General features: G+C 39.7%; 1 protein-coding gene across 5 annotated transcripts in view; it reads left to right on the top strand.

Moving 5' to 3' along the window:
- The window catches only part of CRYBG1 (crystallin beta-gamma domain containing 1), a 101,845-nt gene that overhangs the window by 60,327 nt on the left and 23,747 nt on the right, over positions 1 to 17,771 (top strand). For all 5 annotated transcript variants that reach the window (XM_042803601.1, XM_033008482.2, XM_033008483.2 and 2 more), the window contains 11 exons: positions 4,750 to 6,214; positions 6,299 to 6,475; positions 9,001 to 9,048; positions 9,159 to 9,277; positions 10,651 to 10,813; positions 11,770 to 11,909; positions 15,677 to 15,803; positions 16,184 to 16,219; positions 16,623 to 16,765; positions 17,023 to 17,149; positions 17,241 to 17,386. In XM_042803601.1, coding sequence (XP_042659535.1) covers positions 4,750 to 6,214; positions 6,299 to 6,475; positions 9,001 to 9,048; positions 9,159 to 9,277; positions 10,651 to 10,813; positions 11,770 to 11,909; positions 15,677 to 15,803; positions 16,184 to 16,219; positions 16,623 to 16,765; positions 17,023 to 17,149; positions 17,241 to 17,386 — 2,691 coding nt within the window. The remainder of the gene's footprint in view (positions 1 to 4,749; positions 6,215 to 6,298; positions 6,476 to 9,000; positions 9,049 to 9,158; positions 9,278 to 10,650; positions 10,814 to 11,769; positions 11,910 to 15,676; positions 15,804 to 16,183; positions 16,220 to 16,622; positions 16,766 to 17,022; positions 17,150 to 17,240; positions 17,387 to 17,771) is intronic.

The raw sequence follows: 17,771 nt of genomic DNA, 5'->3' as shown, positions 1-17,771 counted from the left end.
AGATTTAATTTTAATGAATAAACAGCCTGCTCTATTTCACCTGATTTTGTGAGGTGTGTGCCAGTCTGTGTCTTGGCCTTATCTGCTGCCCTAGGAACTTTAGCCTCGGGTGGGGACCGCCGTGTTGCATGCAAGGTTCCTGATGCATCTGGTAGCTGTTGTTGCACAGTACCACAGTTTCCTTAGTCAGGCAAATTGGTACGGTCAGATTACCTGCTATAATTTGTAGTCATTCATCAGAACACATGAACTATAAACCTGGATGCGCTGCTGTAAAATGAGAAAAGATGGTGCCATTACTAGAAGAAGGTGTGGTTTTGTTCTCTTGTTATTGCTTTGAACTAGAGAACAGATAACTTTTCCATTTTCAAAGGTTAAAAATTATTGTTAGGTGTTGCACGTTAATCCATTTCAGGTTGAAAAATACTCATTTACCTACAGACTCGTTTGCCTCCTATAAGATGGATTTTGTATAATCAAAGTAGTTTTCACTTTAAAATGCATGATGTCTCTTAGTAAGGACATTGTGCCAATTCTGGGAACCATGCTTCTTTAGAAACAATTTTAAAATAAGTCAGTTTTACTGGTTCCCTGTAAGTAATGATAGCATTTTCTGTCTTCTCTCCTTTTATGTCGGTACTGGGCAGCTTGGAAGTCAGGGGATACTTTGTTTCTAGCTTTTGAAAGGGAAACCTATCAGCTTTGAGTCAAAACTGAAGTTGATGGTACATCTTAATCAGCAAATAAAACCTTAAGCTGTAGTTACTTGGATGTGCTTAGCGGAAAACTTGGCTTCAGTTGTCATATATGATGTTCAGACATGGTTTTGTAGTTGCCTTTGCATTTGTGCCCACTCGTTGATTTATTCAGCTCTGTTAACATGCCATTTTATTTTGCTCACCTCAATCTGATGTTTTGGCATCGATATTTTTTGGCATCAGTTACATGCTTGACATGGTCGTTTGGACAGTATGCTTCAACCGTGTGACTCACCTTCCATTTATGACTATACCGGGAGAGGTTTAACTGCTTGCTTCCACAGGTTAGCTGCAAGGTGTAGCCAAAGAGAAGGACATCAGTATTTCTCTTGTGCCTGCTTGTTCCTGGCGTTGCAGATCTGCAATGAGTATGAGGAATCAGCCACACTGGGCTGTTCGTAAGAAAGCATTTGCACTGTTAAGTAAATCCATCTTTCAGTGCTTTTCCCCCCATACTAGAGGGGAGGCTTAAAGGATACTCAAACAACGTCTCCTCCTTTTAAACAAGCTTAGAAACTCAGGTCTTGTAATAGGGTGCATCTTTTGACTGAACTTTAAATCAGTGTTTCTTAGTTTGGAAAGAGGTGTAATGAAAAGGTCAGTTAGAGGAGGCCAGTGTCATGGTTTAGCACCAGCCAGCAATTCAGCAGCACGTAGCCTCTTGCTCACTCCTCCTCCCTCCCAATGAAATGGAGAGAAGAATCAGAAAAAAAGTGAAACTCGTGGGTTGAGATAAGAACAGTTTAATAACTAAAGTAGAATATAATAATAACAACAATAATATTAAAATAATAGTAATGAAAAGGAATATAACAAGAAAGTGAGAGAAATAAAACCCAAGAAAAGACAAGTGATGCACAGTGCAGTTGTTCACTACCTGCTGACCAATGCTCGAGCAGCAGTCCGTCCCTCCTGGCCAGCTCTCCCCAGTTTATATACTGAGCACGACGTCCTATAGTGTGGAATATTCCTTTGGCTAGTTTGGGTCAGCTGGCCATGCTCCCTCCCAGCTTCTTGTGCACCTCCTTGCTGGCAGAGCATGGGAAACTTAACATCAGTGTGTTACTGACATTATGCTCACACCGAATCCAAACCACAGCACTGTACCAGCTGCTAGGGAGAAAACTAACTCTCTCCCAGCCAAATCCAGGACAACCGGCTGTAATGGTTGGAGCTCCAGGGCTGAGGTTTCCATTGCTCTTCAGTCCCAGGTGTTTTGCTGCTGCTGCTGTGCAAAAATACTGCAGAATGTAAAATACCTAGTGCTGAAGTGGTTGTTTCTGTGTAAATTTGCAAAGCTTGAAACTATACCTTTGAGGTGTTAGCTGTTCATTTAAATCAGGTTTTAAGTATGGCTGATAACTGTTGGTGTTAACCGTCAAACTTGCTTGTGTCAAGGCACACAAGGAGATGGATTTTATTAGGAAGATACGTGTTGTTATGTTGAAATGGACGTAGTAGCGCAGATGACAGGCTGACAAAAGGATGGTACAGAAATGGGTCTGTTAAGATAACTAGGCCGTGATCAATACCTCTTGAAAATACAGGTAGAAGGAGAGATTAAGTACCTTTTTTCTGATCAGAGAAGGACGTGTAGTTTCCTGGTGAATAGCGAATTCAGCACGTGTCAGTGCATCCTTGTAGCAGATGAAGGCTAACCCTGTGCTGGGCTACACTGGCCGGAGCAGAGCCGAAGGAGAAGATACTTGGTGCTCATGAGGCTGCATCTGGGGCATTATACTGAGTTGTACCCTGCCCTCCTCTTCCAACTCTCTTCCCCTGGTACAAGAGAGATGTTCACAAATTGGAATGAGTCCAGTGGAGAGCCATTAAGAAGGTGATGGCACTGGAGCATAACGTGTATGAGGAGAAGCTGAAGCAGTTTGATTTGTTCAACTGAGAGAAGGATTTGTGTAGACCTTAATCATCTCTCGCTACCTGTAGAGTTGTTATAGAGAAGGCGAAACTAGATTGATCCTTGAGGTGTACAGTGAAGGGACTGTGGCCATGGTTGCAAGTTGCAACAGTGAAGTTTCAATGAGATCTAAAGCAAAAATGATTCACAGTGACAGTGACTGACCTGCTGCAGTGCTTCCCTAGTAAGGCTGTGAAATCTCGACCCTTGGAGATACTCATAACTTGGTCAGACAAAGCCCTCAGTAACTCGATTTAACTTTGAAGCTGTCCCTGTTTTGAGCAGGAAGTTGGACTAGCTGTGCCTTAGAGGTCCCTTGCAACTTATATTAATTTTCCAACAAGAAAAAAATCATAAAATAATTTAACTTTGAGGAGTTTAGAGAAAACAGTCATACTGCAAATGAAGAGTAGTGTCTAAATATATTTAATTTTATGCTGTGTGGTAGTTCCCTCTCTGCCTTCCCCCTTTCAGGCATAATTTTTTTCTGTTTCTAGACTTAAATTTTTCAAATGTGTTTTATTAGCACCAGTCATTTTTAAAGTTTACTACTTCCTTTTTTTATTGATCTTGTGCTCTTCCTCAGAGCCTTCCAGTTGTGAATCAACGTGAGCAGTCTGGTAGTTAGAGTGAGCGCTGTCAGGAAGTCTTCTTCAAAAAGATACGGTGATTTTTAACAGTTGCTTTCTGTATAGATTCCTAGGCAGCTGATTTTGGGTTCCTTCTTTTATTTCAGTAAGTTTGTTCCCTATGTTTTTCCCAAGAAAAAAAGCTTGTAGAATGGAGAGTCTTGCTTTAATAAGGTTTACTTTCTTAATTGGGATGGATTTCTTGAGGAAGAGGAGAAAGGAGTGATCTCAGTTTTGAGGTTGTTCATGTTAACTCACTTGCACCTCACAGTTCTTTCTTGGGCTAGAGAGCTGTCTGAGAGCTCAGTGAACACAGTTTGTGTAGGTAAAAAAGAAGAAAGCACTTAAATAGCAGAATCATCCACTGTCTGCTGGAGCATTTGAGGCCCTGGAGATTGTCGCTCCAAGCTAGTTTCTTTTACCTCACACCATAATTGATTTTCTTGTAGTGCAGCTTCTGCCTGTTCTCCCACTGCTGATTGTTACCAGATTCCTGCCTTTGAGGTGATGGTGGGGTCCTTGACACTCCTTATAAATACACTACACTCCTGATAAATTTTGAACACATGTGCCCTGTGTCCTCACAGCTTTTCATACTGCTCCTGCAGTAGCAAGTGGCATGGACAGATGATTTTTCCTGGATTCAGAGGAAGGAGGCTTAAAACCCTCAGCTGTCATCAGCCTTCTGCTGTAGTACATGAGTACTCTGTGCTATGTACTTGTAGATGCTTCTCTATTCACTCTGGAGAAGTCTCTGTAAGTGTTTCCTAATTCAATTCTTGTGAAATCAGCAGGGTTAGTTTACACTGTTTAAGTTGTTAGATGACTTTACCTGAAGGAAATGGGAGAGTCCTCACATGTGGTGGTTCACTTAGGCAAGTGGTGATGCAGTGACTGGGGACAGTTACCTTTTCCACCAGCACTCATGACACCAGGAGAGGTCTTTCACTGGATTTAAGGTTGCTCCTGCAATGTAAGGGCTGCAAAGAACCTGGGCAGATGTTTTCAAAACTTGTTGGAGAGGTATATTCAAATGTTAACCAACTCATTATCACCTTAATGAATTGGGATTTGTTTCCTAAACTCTGTAGGGAATTGCATGTGTATAATTTATTCTGCCAATTCACTATTAAATTTTCATGTCTGTCAGTCATAAGTAGTTAAGTTTTCTGCCTCAACTGCAGATGCTGTAGGCTGCTGTGTTTTTTGTTTTACTGAGCATTGAAGAACATGTTTGAAATGTGTTCTTATTTAGTGTCTAGTTTTCTTGTCATTCTTATAGTTACTCCTTTTTTTTTAGTTAATTCTTTTTGAGATACTAAAATTTAAACTGGATATGACTATGGAAAACTTCATTATAATGCTATATTTTATTATTTTGAAAATTGTTACAAGCCTTCTCAAGATTAATCAAAGATGTAACTCTGTATCACTTTGCCCCCTGTAGTCCAGCCAAACCGAAGAATGTAGAGCTGAATTTTAAAGCATCTACGAATCAAGACAGTTTAGAAAGTGAGCAGGATACTCTTGAAAAACCAGTTAATAAAACTAACAGCAACATTGCCAACAAAATTTCCTTGTTTGAAAATAAATGCGCTAACCAGAGCCAGAGGCCTACTGACATCCCTGCTTCAAAAAATAGTACTGTACCAAGCACATTTGTTGGCAGAGCAAAGCTGAAATTTGGAAAACAACCTAAGGAAAGCGAACAGCCTGATAAAACGTTAAATAAGCAAAGCAGTCGCCAGAAGTTGTTTGAGAATGGCACACCAGAGAAAGAAAGCACTGCAGAATTGAAAGGCAAAAATGAAGAAGGCTCTGCCTCTCATGAGGATGTTGGGAAGACAACGGAACTTAAAGTAAAAGCTGCAATATCTCTTTTTAACCAAAGCAGCAAAACTGATGCTAGTAGTGTCTCTCTGAAGCAACCCGATCCAGAATTAACCACAGCTAAAAAAGAAAGTTCACCTTTGAAACTGCCCTTGCACTCGCCCAGTAAAAGTGAAAATGCTCAAGATACTTCCTGCCAAAGAAATAACACGAGCTCAGAATTCCACAGAAATGAAGAAAAGATGCTGCCAAACACAGAGGTTTTATCGCCTTGCAATGATGACAAATATCTTCTACCACCTCATCAGTTTTCTACATCAGAATTCAAGAATATGGAAAATGGGGATAAAAAGGCAAAACCGGGAGATTTGAGCTTTGCAGCACCGCAGTTTGATGACAGCAGTCAAGACAGTATATTGATATCAGAGCACAGCAGCAATACACAAAAGAGCCCAGGCAAAACCTGTAATGGATCTGCTGAAGACGATAGCATTTTTGATTCCCCATCCGACATGAAGAAGTTTGCTGAAACAATAAAAAACTTGGACAGCTCAGTTTGTTTACCCCAGAAAAAGAAGAGGTCAAAGCTTCCCAAGTCTCCAGCACCCCACTTTGCAATGCCTCCCATTCATGAAGACAACTTAGAGAAAGTATTTGATCCTAGTGTGTTTACTTTTGGTTTGGGACTGAGGAGGGAAAAAACACAGGATCTGTTACCAGCTCAACAAATTAAAATGCAAAGCCTGGAAACGATAGCAAAAGTCAGACCGAAGCGTGCATCAACAGAGCAAAGTATCGTATTCAAAGCCCTGCAATCATGTAATAGAGAGGAACCTGCCTTTACTCAGGAGGTAAATGGAAAAGAGAACACTGATGGTACAGATGGTGAAATTAAGAGATCCCGAATTGAAAAGAGCTCCCTCTTCTCAAGCCTGCTGTCGTCTACATCTAAAGAGAAGTTTTTTAATCCTTCTGTCACCTCGGTAAATAACACCGCAACAGCTTTTGCAAATGACTCCTCAGGGATGCCTCCTTTACAGCAGGATGCTTCTGGGCCATTCAACATGCCTCAAAAATCTGAGGTAATAAAGGTCGTTCGTGAAATGTAATTATGTAAAATTTTGTCTACCTGATGAGTGACTGCTAATTTTGATTTTGCAATTCAGTCTCTTTCAGATATGAAGTTTCCAAGTTTTGTGGAGAAGTACATGCAAGCAGATAGTGCAAAAAAAGAACTAAGTTTACAAATGCCCAACTATGGGAATCCCGAGAAAAGTTTTTCCAGCTGGTTAGGAACAAGCAGATACGAATCAAATGTCCCCACTGGCTTGTTAGATGTGGATGTAAGTATTGTGGTGTTCAAAATCTGCCAGAAAAGTTGACCAGCTTTTGTATTTTCTATAGACAATGTGCGTACATTGTTTTGTTTTGTTTCCCCTCTTAGGGACGTACATAGATTACAAATAGAGGTGAATGTAGGTATGGTACCGGTTTCATCTGATGTTGACTACACATGAAAATGAGATGACATCTATTAATATGATTATATTTCTTCATGGTTGCCCCTTTTTTTGAGACTCTTCACAAATATGAATTGGAAGTGTATGTCTGAATGTATCTTCATGCTTGATTTTGTATTATTTTGAAACAAATCTCATGCTAACTTAATTTTTTTTATTGTAAATTAGTAAATGTTTTCCGTGAACTTCAGAAAACTTGTGCCTGCTTCTTCTGTTGACAGTAATCTCTTCTTCCAGCAAGATGTTCAGCCATTGCACAGTTAAATTAGTAAGAGGGCAAACTTTTTTAGCCCTCTGTTTTTGTTCCTGGTATTCCTGTTCATTTGATAGAAAATATATGTTCTTTAAGAATACTTTAAGAACTGAATAGTAGTGATTGTTGAAAGTCCTGCTGAAGTGGAGGGCTGTCCCTTTGTCTGATGATGAGCATCTATTCATCACGAGTGAAGGCAGACCCGTGTTTTCCCTTTGAGGCAACTTCACCCTAATGTGCGAGGAGTTTGTAATTTCTATTTTCAAAGTGATGAACTGGTGTCCTATAGTATCTGCTGTTTCTGTTAATGTGGGCCTTTACAGTTTTCCTCTTGGGTAACAGTAATCAGGAGATCTAAGAACCATGGAAAGAACTATGTTCTTCAGAGTTTAATAGCTGCATTAATGTGACTGGTGGAGTTGAAGCAGCATGTAAGAAGTTTGAGAAATACTTTTCCAAAGCTAATGGTTATTTGCTGTTACAGTTCTACTAAAAGGAGTGGTAGAAATAAACCCTTTCTTCTTTACCTTGCAGAAGGAAATCATCCATGGTACCTTGCAATTTGAGGGTGTAGATTTTTCTCTCATGGGAAGTTTTTTGTTTAGTGTGGGGACGAAAATTAGAGGGATTGTTTGCAGTGATAGAGACTCGTGCTGCCAGTTAAAAAGGCTTTCTTACTCTGGGTGGTCTTGCTTGGATTTCAAAACCTGAGTCTAAAGCTTAATGACTAGTACTGATTTTTTCTGCTAGTTTAACTGTTGTACCTGAGTGGGTTTCTATTTTTCAGTAGAGTGTGGAGACCTGATATGACAAGGAGGTATGCAGATGCCTAAGACTGCTCTTGAGAGAAGCCCATTAGGTTCCAAACAGTTCCAGGACTTCCTGTGGCACTGTTTCTGGCTCTGAATTGTCTTGCTCAAGTTAGACAGGAACTGAAAATGTTTGCATGATGTGTATCTACTATGCATCTTCCACTGACTAAGAAAATGATTCAATGGCTAATGGGTAATGTGAAGGAAAAGAGTAAGGGCAGCCCCAAACAATGACTTTGGCATTCCTTAAAAGACAGAGCAAGTCCTAGCTGGAATTGAAGCACAGGCTAAAAAACCAGTCGTGCTTCAACGTGTCTTGATGTTGCCTGCTAAAATCTGATGGTGTTTAGGAACTCCGTCCTGAGACCACTGCCTACCCTGCATGTTGACTAATACGTTCTCATTAGTTTCTTGCATGTGTTGCTGATTATCCCGGGCTGTAACCTATTTAGGGGCAGGATCTGTTTGGGTATTTTTGTCTGTATGAATAGTTCTTACAAGAGCGAGACAGCGTCCCAGAACGAGCGCTCCTTTCCGTGCTAGGAAACCAAACACATAATTGCAGCACTTCCTTTATTTGTTTTAAGATGACGTGATGCAACCACAATTTTCCCATATGTTCTACGTCATATAGTTTATCATTGACTTAAACATTGTTTAGATTTTGTATACCTCAACGTGTTTTATTTGTTCTCAGCGTTTTTAATCTATCGCTTATTGCACAGTCTCAAAGCTTTTTGAAAAAACCTGTCTTGTTACAAGGTATTCAGCACAAAATTTATTATGCTAGCTAGTTGGTATGTGTATATGCCATCATGCCTCCTTAGTCTTCTCATATATTCCTTCAAAATTATTTCATGCTTTATGGTTCCTAGACATTTAAACTTTCATTAATATCTTTATAATTGTAGAGCATGTACCTTATTAATGCCAGTTTTTTAAGTATGAAACTCCTGGAATATATAGGAAGTAGATCAGAAAGATTTTGAAGCATTTCAAGACTCGTTGACGTTAGTTTGCTTTAGTGAGATAATAATTCAGAGGTTTTTTTTTAAAGAAACAGGTGTGTAGATTTGTACATTTGTGGCAAGATACTGCTCTTTAGGAGGCAGAAGGAATTGAAGCAGTAAGTAGATGTAGTTCAAGTGCTGTCGGCTTTTTACTATACAAACTGATTTGTATTTTGCTTTACTAGCTCTTTTTTAATAGCTGAGCATCTTTATTGAATATGTTTTTGGTTTGGTGGGGTTTTTGGTGACTTTTCTCTCCCTGCTGTCCTTTAGGCACTTTCAAGAAATGGACAAAGTAAAATCAATCCCAGACCTGGCAAGGTAAGATCTGTTTTATTATCTTTACCATTCCTCTCTATGTTTAAAGCATAGCAAGATAAAATTTTATGTTGTTGGTGTTTGTGGGGTGTTTTGTTTTGTTTTTAACACAGCTGGTGATATACTGTGAATCAGACTATCAGAAAAATGGCATTGAAGTTTTCCATGATGTTCTGGATTGCAGTTCTTGGGTTCTGTCACCAACAATTTTAGTTAAAGTCATCAGAGGATGGTAAGAGATTAATTTTTGCTCTTTATCATTGGTCTATCCAAAAATCTTTTGAAACATAACCAGCATGTAATTCACAGTAAGCCTCCCTTGCAAATGGCAATGGAACATAGACACCTATGAGTGAGAAATGTGGCATTTTACCTCTGCAATAGAAAGTTCTGGGTCAGGAAACTTACTTTGCTGACAGATGAGTGAGTGTTACCTTCTGGAGGGGTGCAGCCTTTCCCCAGGCATAGGCGTGGGATGAAATGACAGATTCTGTCCAGCTATGCTGCCCTGTGACTCCTCTCCCCTTTGTGGGTTCTTGCATAGTATTTGGATTGGGCTAAAAGGCTAACAAACGATTTTAAAGCCAGGTCTGACATGGGTTTGGATGCAGAAGATTAATTCTGTGTCCAAAGGTATAAGGTGGTGCTGTAGAGATAATTGATTGATTCTCAGATAGGCAATCGAGCTTTTAAGGAAAACTTCCCTCTAACTTGTTTTGAATTACTCTAAGAGTAATTCAAAACAAGTTCCTCTCCTACGTTCGTCGTAGCATTAACAGAACAGCCGTTATTAGTGTGGATAGCATGGCCAGTTAAGTTGTGGCCAGGCTATAATACAGTCAAATAGCAGGTTCCCAAAAGTAATGATCTGATAGTAAGGTGCAGAAACAAGGGCTAGCTTCAGTAGGCGGTACTGGGAAGCGCACTGAGTGCTGTTTACCTTCAGAAAGCTGGAATGAAAATCTTTTGATGTGTGTGAACCAGGTTTACTTTTCCGGCATGGTCTAGGGGACTGAGGTGTTTTTTTTTCACCTCTTCCAACTGAGAGCTCCAGGGCAGGGTTTTATATTTGCAGATGGATATAGTTTTTATCTAGTTACATATTCAAACCTGCCATTAAAAATAAAATTGTGCTTGTCTTCTGAGCAGTCTTATATCATCCTTTGGCACACCTATACCAGCCCCTGTGGAACTCCAGGCTGCTGTTCACAGTGTCCAAATACTTTTTCTGTTTATACACGGTGCAGCAGTCTGCAGTGTCAACATTTCTGACCTACAAACTGGTTCTGCTTCGTATTTTATGCAAAAGTCTTGTATTCACAGACAGTAGTCTCGCTGCCCCGAAACATCAATTTTAAAAGGTGGAGGAGCTTTTTATGAAATTGCAGAGTCAGCAGTAGGCATCTTTGTTTTTATAATTGTTTTTAAAAATATCACAGAAACCAGAAAAAGCTCGTATCAGCAGTGTTGGACGAATATGCTGTATTGGGGTGGTGGGAAGGGTCTGGAAATAATAATTATGAAAGGATTTGTTAAATGGGAGCACGATTTTTGCAAATTACACTTGATAAAGCACCATTAAAAATGAGAAATTTTTATTTTAAGCTGGATACTCTATGAGAAACCAAATTTTGAAGGCCCCTCTATTCCCCTGGAAGAAGGAGAGCTGGAACTCCCAGATATTTGGGGTGCAGGTACTTCTGAAGAGCAAAGTGAATGCAAATCTCTAAAGCCTGCAGTGATTGGTTCAATAAGACATGTTGTTAAGGCAAGTAATACAAGTAAAAAAAAAAATGTATAGATCTTAATGTTTGGTGATGTTTTATACTGAAACAAAGTGTAAGTGGTGTATTAGGACACAAGTTGTAAATGCATGAAACAATCTTCCCTGTTGAATTTCTTGTTTAATCACAAAATAGATGTGGGGACTTTTGCACAATGGGGATTATAGTAACATTCACTGTAAGGGTAGGGCAGGAAGAAAACTTTGTGTTTTTTATTAGAATAGCCTCCAAAATGCTATGTACAGCATGTGCTTTTTAGCCTAGTCAATCTCTCAGGAAAAACATCCTAGAAATTCATCAGTAATTCCACAGACTCATATTTTCAAAAGATGTATGTGACTTTTTAATCAAATTTACACTCAACACGAACTTCAGTGTCAAACACCAAACCTTGTTTGATACTCAAAATATAGCCCTGTATGCACAGACTTACCAGGGAGTTTCACACGTGGTGGAACAGCCTTCCTACATGCACTTTTAACCTACCATTAAATAGTTACCTTTGCAGGTTGCCAAAACAAGCACGAGCTATGAAGTTATTTGACTAGGAAATGAAAAAGGAGGAATATATATATTGCTTGTAACTACAATTCTTGTTTAAATTCCAGCTCTCTTCAAGAATGGCTTGCCTGGTGTTGTCTTGGGATTTAATTTGCTAGAGGAGATGTTAACTGATGAAAGAAGATGCATGCCTGCCTAGACGGCAGAAAGTAAACAATATAAATGCTGGTTAGAGATTGACTGACTGTCTTGGTCCAGACAGACAGGCAGGCAAACTGGCCTAGTAATACTTTTATTATAGGCATCTAATAGCAGTAGTAATTGAAAAGGGGGGAAACTATTTAAAATAAACAGATGTTTCAAAACTGATTTAGTTATCCACATTAATTACAGAACTCGGAGCGCAAATTAAGTGATTATGGCAATCTTCATTTTTTAGGATTACAGGGTTTGCCGAATTGATTTGTATACAGAACCTGAAGGGTTAGGAATCGTGACTTCCTTTTTTGACGACACTGAAGAAACAGGGGTGTTTGGCACCACTCAGAAGACTTGTTCTATCAAAGTACACTGGGGCATGTAAGTGCGTAGTTCTGTGTGAACGTGTCCTGCTATGAAAGGAATTTGTTTTAAACCATTGATTACACCTGTCAGACATGCAAGCAGGCTATATTTATTCCAGTCCTATGTTTTGATAGTATTTACTGACAGTAACATTAGTACATCATTGTAATGCTTCACCCTTGGAGGGGCTGACCTGTTAAAATGTTTTGTTAGATCCAGTTTTAATTCTGCTTGCATGTAGTAAAGACAGAGTAACCCTTGTGTATTTGTAGCAAAGGAATGAATCCACCTCTCCTGCTCTTGCCCATTCAGGCAAACTTATTATTAGTGAGAGTGGGGGGGATGAACTGTTATGATAAGATCCCAATTCCTTCTTGCTTTCCTCTAAACTTGAAATTATTTTATTAAAGAAGAAAATTTTCAAGCCCATGTATTACAAAATAAGAGTTAGTGTCATGTGCAGACTCTGGAAAGCATTCTCGTATTTCACAGTGCATTTTAATCAATGTTTTTATTGTGATGTTTAGGACATGTATGTTATGTCACCTGAAAATATCTAGCTATCTGAGTTAGGAGTGTAACGTATGCCATGAAATAAGCAAGCTTTTATGAGAAATGAGACCTCTAAGGAACAATCCATACGCTATACCAATGATACAGTTTTGGTAGCTTAATAAACAAACTTGTAAATCGGTACTGAAAATGTGCCTCAAAGTGGTACTGGGAGAAGTATGCAGAAGAGGGAGTCTGCTTTCAGGAAAAGTGAGAGAGTGAAACCGCTTTCAGTGATGCTGGGTCCTGCAGAACATTTTGCAGGGTGCACAGGCCTTGGTTGGTACCTCTTGGCCGTGTTGTGTTTGGGCACTCGTAGCATTTGCCTTGCTGTAAATGGTTTATTTAACTGCCCAACTAAAGACAAGACTTATATAGCACTGCAAAGATGCATTCGAGTATGCCACATGATAGATGGGGCATTTTAGTTGTTATGTGAAGGGTATTTTATCTGATTAAATCTTTACACCTTGATTTGGGGGGAAAACGAAGCACTTGGGTAGATAAGGAAATTTTAAGATGTCCAAGTAGTTGGTTCTCTGACCAGAGGTTATTTCTGTCGAATCGCAAGCTTAATCCAAATTATGTGTCTGCCAAGTGTAATAAAATCAGATATGTTATTTGGAGGTTGATTATTAATTGACTTCATCTACCTTTCCATTTTATTTCTGTCCCTCACTTAAAAGCAGTCTATGAATAGTGAAATTGCAAAATTTTTGGAAAGGAAACAGAGCCTGTGTACATATCTCAGTCTTCAAACTGGTTCTTGTTTTGCACCTGTGACAGCGTTTTTTGCATTAAATTTGTCTGCAGTCTTAATTTCTGTTGCATTTGGATCACTTGAGGGAAGGCAGACTGATATTTGCACCAGGAAGCAAACCAGACAGTTGAAAAATAATCTTTCTCAGATGTCAGTCCATCAGTTCAGTGTAGAATGAAGTTGCTTCTGCCAGTTGCTTCCATGAGAAATTCAGTAAATTGATGCTGCTTTTTTGCATGTTGCAGGGGTTTTTCTTTCCTTTAGTTTACAGGCATCAGTACACTGTTGGCAGTGGAAGGATGCTGTCATTCTGAGTCACCTTGCCATGTGGGTGTGGTTGTATCTTCTTAAATTTTCCCAGTGTTTGTGCTTAATTGTTGTTTACTAAAAGCTGCCAACAAAAATGAGTCAATGCACCTTTTGTCTTTTGATTTTACCCTCTCCTTGGTCTTCCATGTGTTTAAATTTTTGCAGTGAAGTTAGAACCATAGAATCTTAGAATTGTAGAATCGTTTAGGTTGGAAAGACCTTTAAGACCATCGAGTCCAACCATTAGCCTAACACTGCCAAGTCCACCACTAAACCACGTCCCTAAGTGCCACATCTACACATCTTCTAAATACCTCCGGGGATGGTGATGCATCCGCTTCCCTGGGCAGCCGGTTCCAATGCTTGACAGCCCTTTTGGTGAAGAAATTTTTCTTAATATCCAATCTAAACCTCCCCTGGTGCAACTCGAGGCCACATCCTCTTGTCCTATCGCTTGTTACTTGGGAGAAGAGACCAACACCCACCTCGCTCCCCCCTCCTTTCAGGTAGTTGTAGAGGGCGATAAGGTCTCCCCTGAGCCTCCTTTTCTCCAGGATAAACAACCCCAGTTCCCTCAGCAGCTTCTCATAAGACTTGAGCTCTAGACCCTTCCCCAGCTTCGTTGCTCTTCTTTGGATGTGCTCCAGCACCTCAGTGTTATTTCTTGTAGTGAGGGGCCCAAAACTGAACACAGAATTTGAGGTGCGGCCTCACCAGTGCCGAGTACAGGTGGACAATCCCTTCCCCAGTCCTGCTGGCCACACTATTGCTGAAACAAGCCAGGCTGCCACTGGCCTTCTTGGCCACACTGCTGGCTCATATTCAGCCGACTGTCGACCAGCACCCCCAGGTCGGGGTCTTTCCAGCCACTCTTCCCCGAGCCTCCAGCATTGCGTGGGGGTGTTGTGACCCCAGGGCAGGACCCGGCCCTGAGCCTTGCTGAACCTCATACAGTCGGCCTCGGCCCATCGCTCCAGCCTGTCCCGATCCCTCTGCAGAGCCTTCCTACCCTCCAGCAGATCAGCGCTCCCGCCCAGCTTGGTGTCACCTGCAAATTTACTGAGGGTGCGCTACATCCCCTCGTCCGGGCCGTTGGTAAAGATATGAAACAGAACTGGCCCCAGTGCTGAGCCCTGGGCAACACCACCTGTGACTGGCCATAAGTTGAGGGCTTACTGAGTGGTGTGACTACAGGACACACGATATACCAAGCATTCAGCTATAGACGGCAAGAAAGCTGAAGCTCCTTGATTGTTTCTTGGAACCAGATGTCCGCAGTGAAACTATACAAACTTGTGCCATTTACATCAGCTTGGAATCTGCCTTTTAAGCATGATAGAGTGATGGATTATTTTAACATCTTTCCGATATCACCAGATTTATCCATTATGATCCTTACACGATTAAAGGGTTGGTTGCATAAAATGTTCCTGTTTAATCTGTGTTTTATACTGCTCCGTGCTGCACTTCTGAGAGATCAGTAAATTTAACTGGAAGTCATGCATTGCCATCCTTATGCAGAGATGAGCAGTGTGTTTCTTTGTTTCCAGTAAGTGATTACTGGCTAACATTTTCTTGAAAAAATACTGTTGCTGCCCCAGTCAGGAATTTTGAAAGTTATGTCTTTCAAAGCAGATTTATTAGCAGATACAAACTATCAGAAAGTAGACTTCTAAGGAGTTGTCAGGTTTTTCTATGTATGTGTAAGCAACACAAGTTTAGAGTTTTCTATTAAACAGATTTTGCAACGAATCCAAGTCTAGGTTAGTAGAGATCTTTCATCTTCTTGCAAATTGGTTCTACGTATTTTAAAACTAGTGTAAAAATAATACAGAGTAACCTTAAGTCTTGAAACTTTAGTCTAAAACTTGGATTGCCTTCAGGTAGGACAGACAGATTCTTAACTGTCTGTTCATTGTACTGATCCTTTTTTTTCGCCTATTCAAACAAGACACATCTATTATTGGTGGTTCCTGCACAGGCAGGAAGTTTGCCAGTATGTCAGCTTGTAGTTGGCAATTTTGGTGGTAAAGAAATGAAGTTTTACTAAGGATACAATGATGTAGTTTCTAAAGTAAGCATATTGTCTTGTTCTTTACTGGTCAGAAGCATTCTGGGGTCTTTATCTTTTGCTTTCCTTTCCTTGCCTTCCCACCTTTAGATGGCTGATTTATGAAGAACCTGGTTTCCAGGGAGTTCCTTTAATGTTGGAGCCTGGTGAATATCCTAATTTAGCATTCTGGGAGAAGAAGGAAGCCTACATTAGGTCCATGAGGCCCTTGAAAATGGTAAAATACTGTTATTACTTGCAAGTTACATAACCTGTGTTTATGTGTTAGAAATAGTGTGTTAAGGTGGCTAGATTTTTCAGGACTCACAAAATGCAGCTCTTTAAAAAAAAAAAAAAAAAACAAAAAAAAAAACAAAAAAAAAAACAAAAAAACAAAAAAAAATGTTTAGTCTATAAAATTCTTGAACTTTCAACGTTTGATTGAATCCATTTCTGCCTTTAATGTGCCTTCTGATTTTAACTTCTGTTCTTCAAGAAAGGTTTCATCTTCATTCTGTCTTTTTGTGAAGAGTTGATGACTCTTATAGTTGCCTATAAGTTGTCTAACTCTATATATAGACAACTTTTTTCTTTTTTTTTTCTTTTTTTTTTTAACAGGGTGGTCGCAAAGTTGAATTCAGTGGAGAACCAAAGGTAAAAGTCAGTATATATTTGATTGTCCAAAGGTATTTTATAACACATGAACTACACATGGGTAGATAAATATATCTTGACTGTGTACCAACTACTGATGGTTTAGTGGCTGGTCCTACTGTACATGACCACACCCTAAACTGCAATTTCTGTCACATTTAGGCATCTGTCATATGCATATATGCCAGTATTAGCAGCTATCTGGATAATGCAGATGGGTAATGAACATACAAGTCTTCATGTTGCATCTCTAAGGGAAATACATCTTGAAGAGAATCGAGAGATCCCACTAATTAGTTTCATAGTCTTGCCTTCTCCCTCTATGTGCCTGTGCAAAAGAAATTGTGTTGTCAGAATTTATCATGCTCTCTGCAACTTTTATTTTACTTCATTTCTGCTACAGGTAATCGTTTATGAGAAGCCTTTCTTTGAAGGGAGACATGTGGAAATAGAGTCAGAGGTTTTTATGCTTGATGACAAGGAATCAGAAGAAAAGGCGAGACTTCCATTTACATCAGTGGGATCCATGAAAGTACTGGGAGGAGTGTAAGTGTGGAAAAACACCAGCAATATTTCCTCTTCAGCTGAAGTAATAACTATAGGCTGGAAATTGCAATGGACAAATTCAGTACCCACTTGTTTACTCTGTTCTCATAGTTTTTGGGGTTTAGATATATGCTTGGGTTAAATTTGCAATATTTAAAGCAAAAGAATGAATTTCATACATTGATACCTGCTCCATAACAACACAGAATGGCAGTTGTCCGTCCTCACATGCAGACTCTGTTGTTGTTGTTGTTTAGTTGGGTTGCTTATGAGAAGCCTGGGTTTGAAGGCCATCAGTACTTGCTGGAAGAAGGAACGTATCAGGATTGGACAGACTGGGGTGGCTATGATGAAGAATTGCAGTCACTGCGACCGATTGTTGGTGTAAGTCCCAAGAACATACAGTAGGCATCTCCTGAGTGCCCTGAGACGTCACGTTGCATTTTCCTTATGATGCTTCTCTTTGTTTTAACAGGATTTCACAAGCTCCCATATGATAATGTACAGTGAAAAAGACTTTGGATCAAAGGGTTCCAATATTAATGTTTTAGGAATTATTGCCAATTTGAAAGACACTGGATATGGGCTGAGGACACAGTCTATAAATGTGCTAAGTGGCGTGTAAGTGATATTTTTAATTGCTGTTTAGTTTAAAAGGTACTATTCTTTTTAGAATTGGATAGCATTTGCAAATGTTTTTCAGCACACTTATTTCTAATGTCTGTGTGGAGTCTTCAGATAAAATTTTCTGCCCTTGACTTCAGAGTGTGAAAAGTTTTTTGTGAATCTGTACGGTAAATTGGTTTTCTTCTCATGATAAGATCATGTGGTCCCAGGAAAAGTTGACTTACTTATACTCCAAGTATGAAAGTGTGACATTTCATCAGAGAGGGAGAAATCGCTTGTTCTCATGGCTGTATTTTTTTTTTAAAGCATTTCAACAGCAAAGTCATTAAGGAACTAATTTCCAGTTTTGTGTTTTACCAGAGGCAAGTTCCTTGCTCTT

Source organism: Tyto alba, unplaced genomic scaffold (assembly GCF_018691265.1).
Source record: "Tyto alba isolate M040663 unplaced genomic scaffold, T.alba_DEE_v4.0 Super-Scaffold_40, whole genome shotgun sequence".
Lineage (NCBI taxonomy): Eukaryota > Metazoa > Chordata > Aves > Strigiformes > Tytonidae > Tyto > Tyto alba.
The sequence above is the reverse complement of the archived record's forward strand: the minus strand, read 5'-3'. Positions and strand labels throughout refer to the sequence as shown.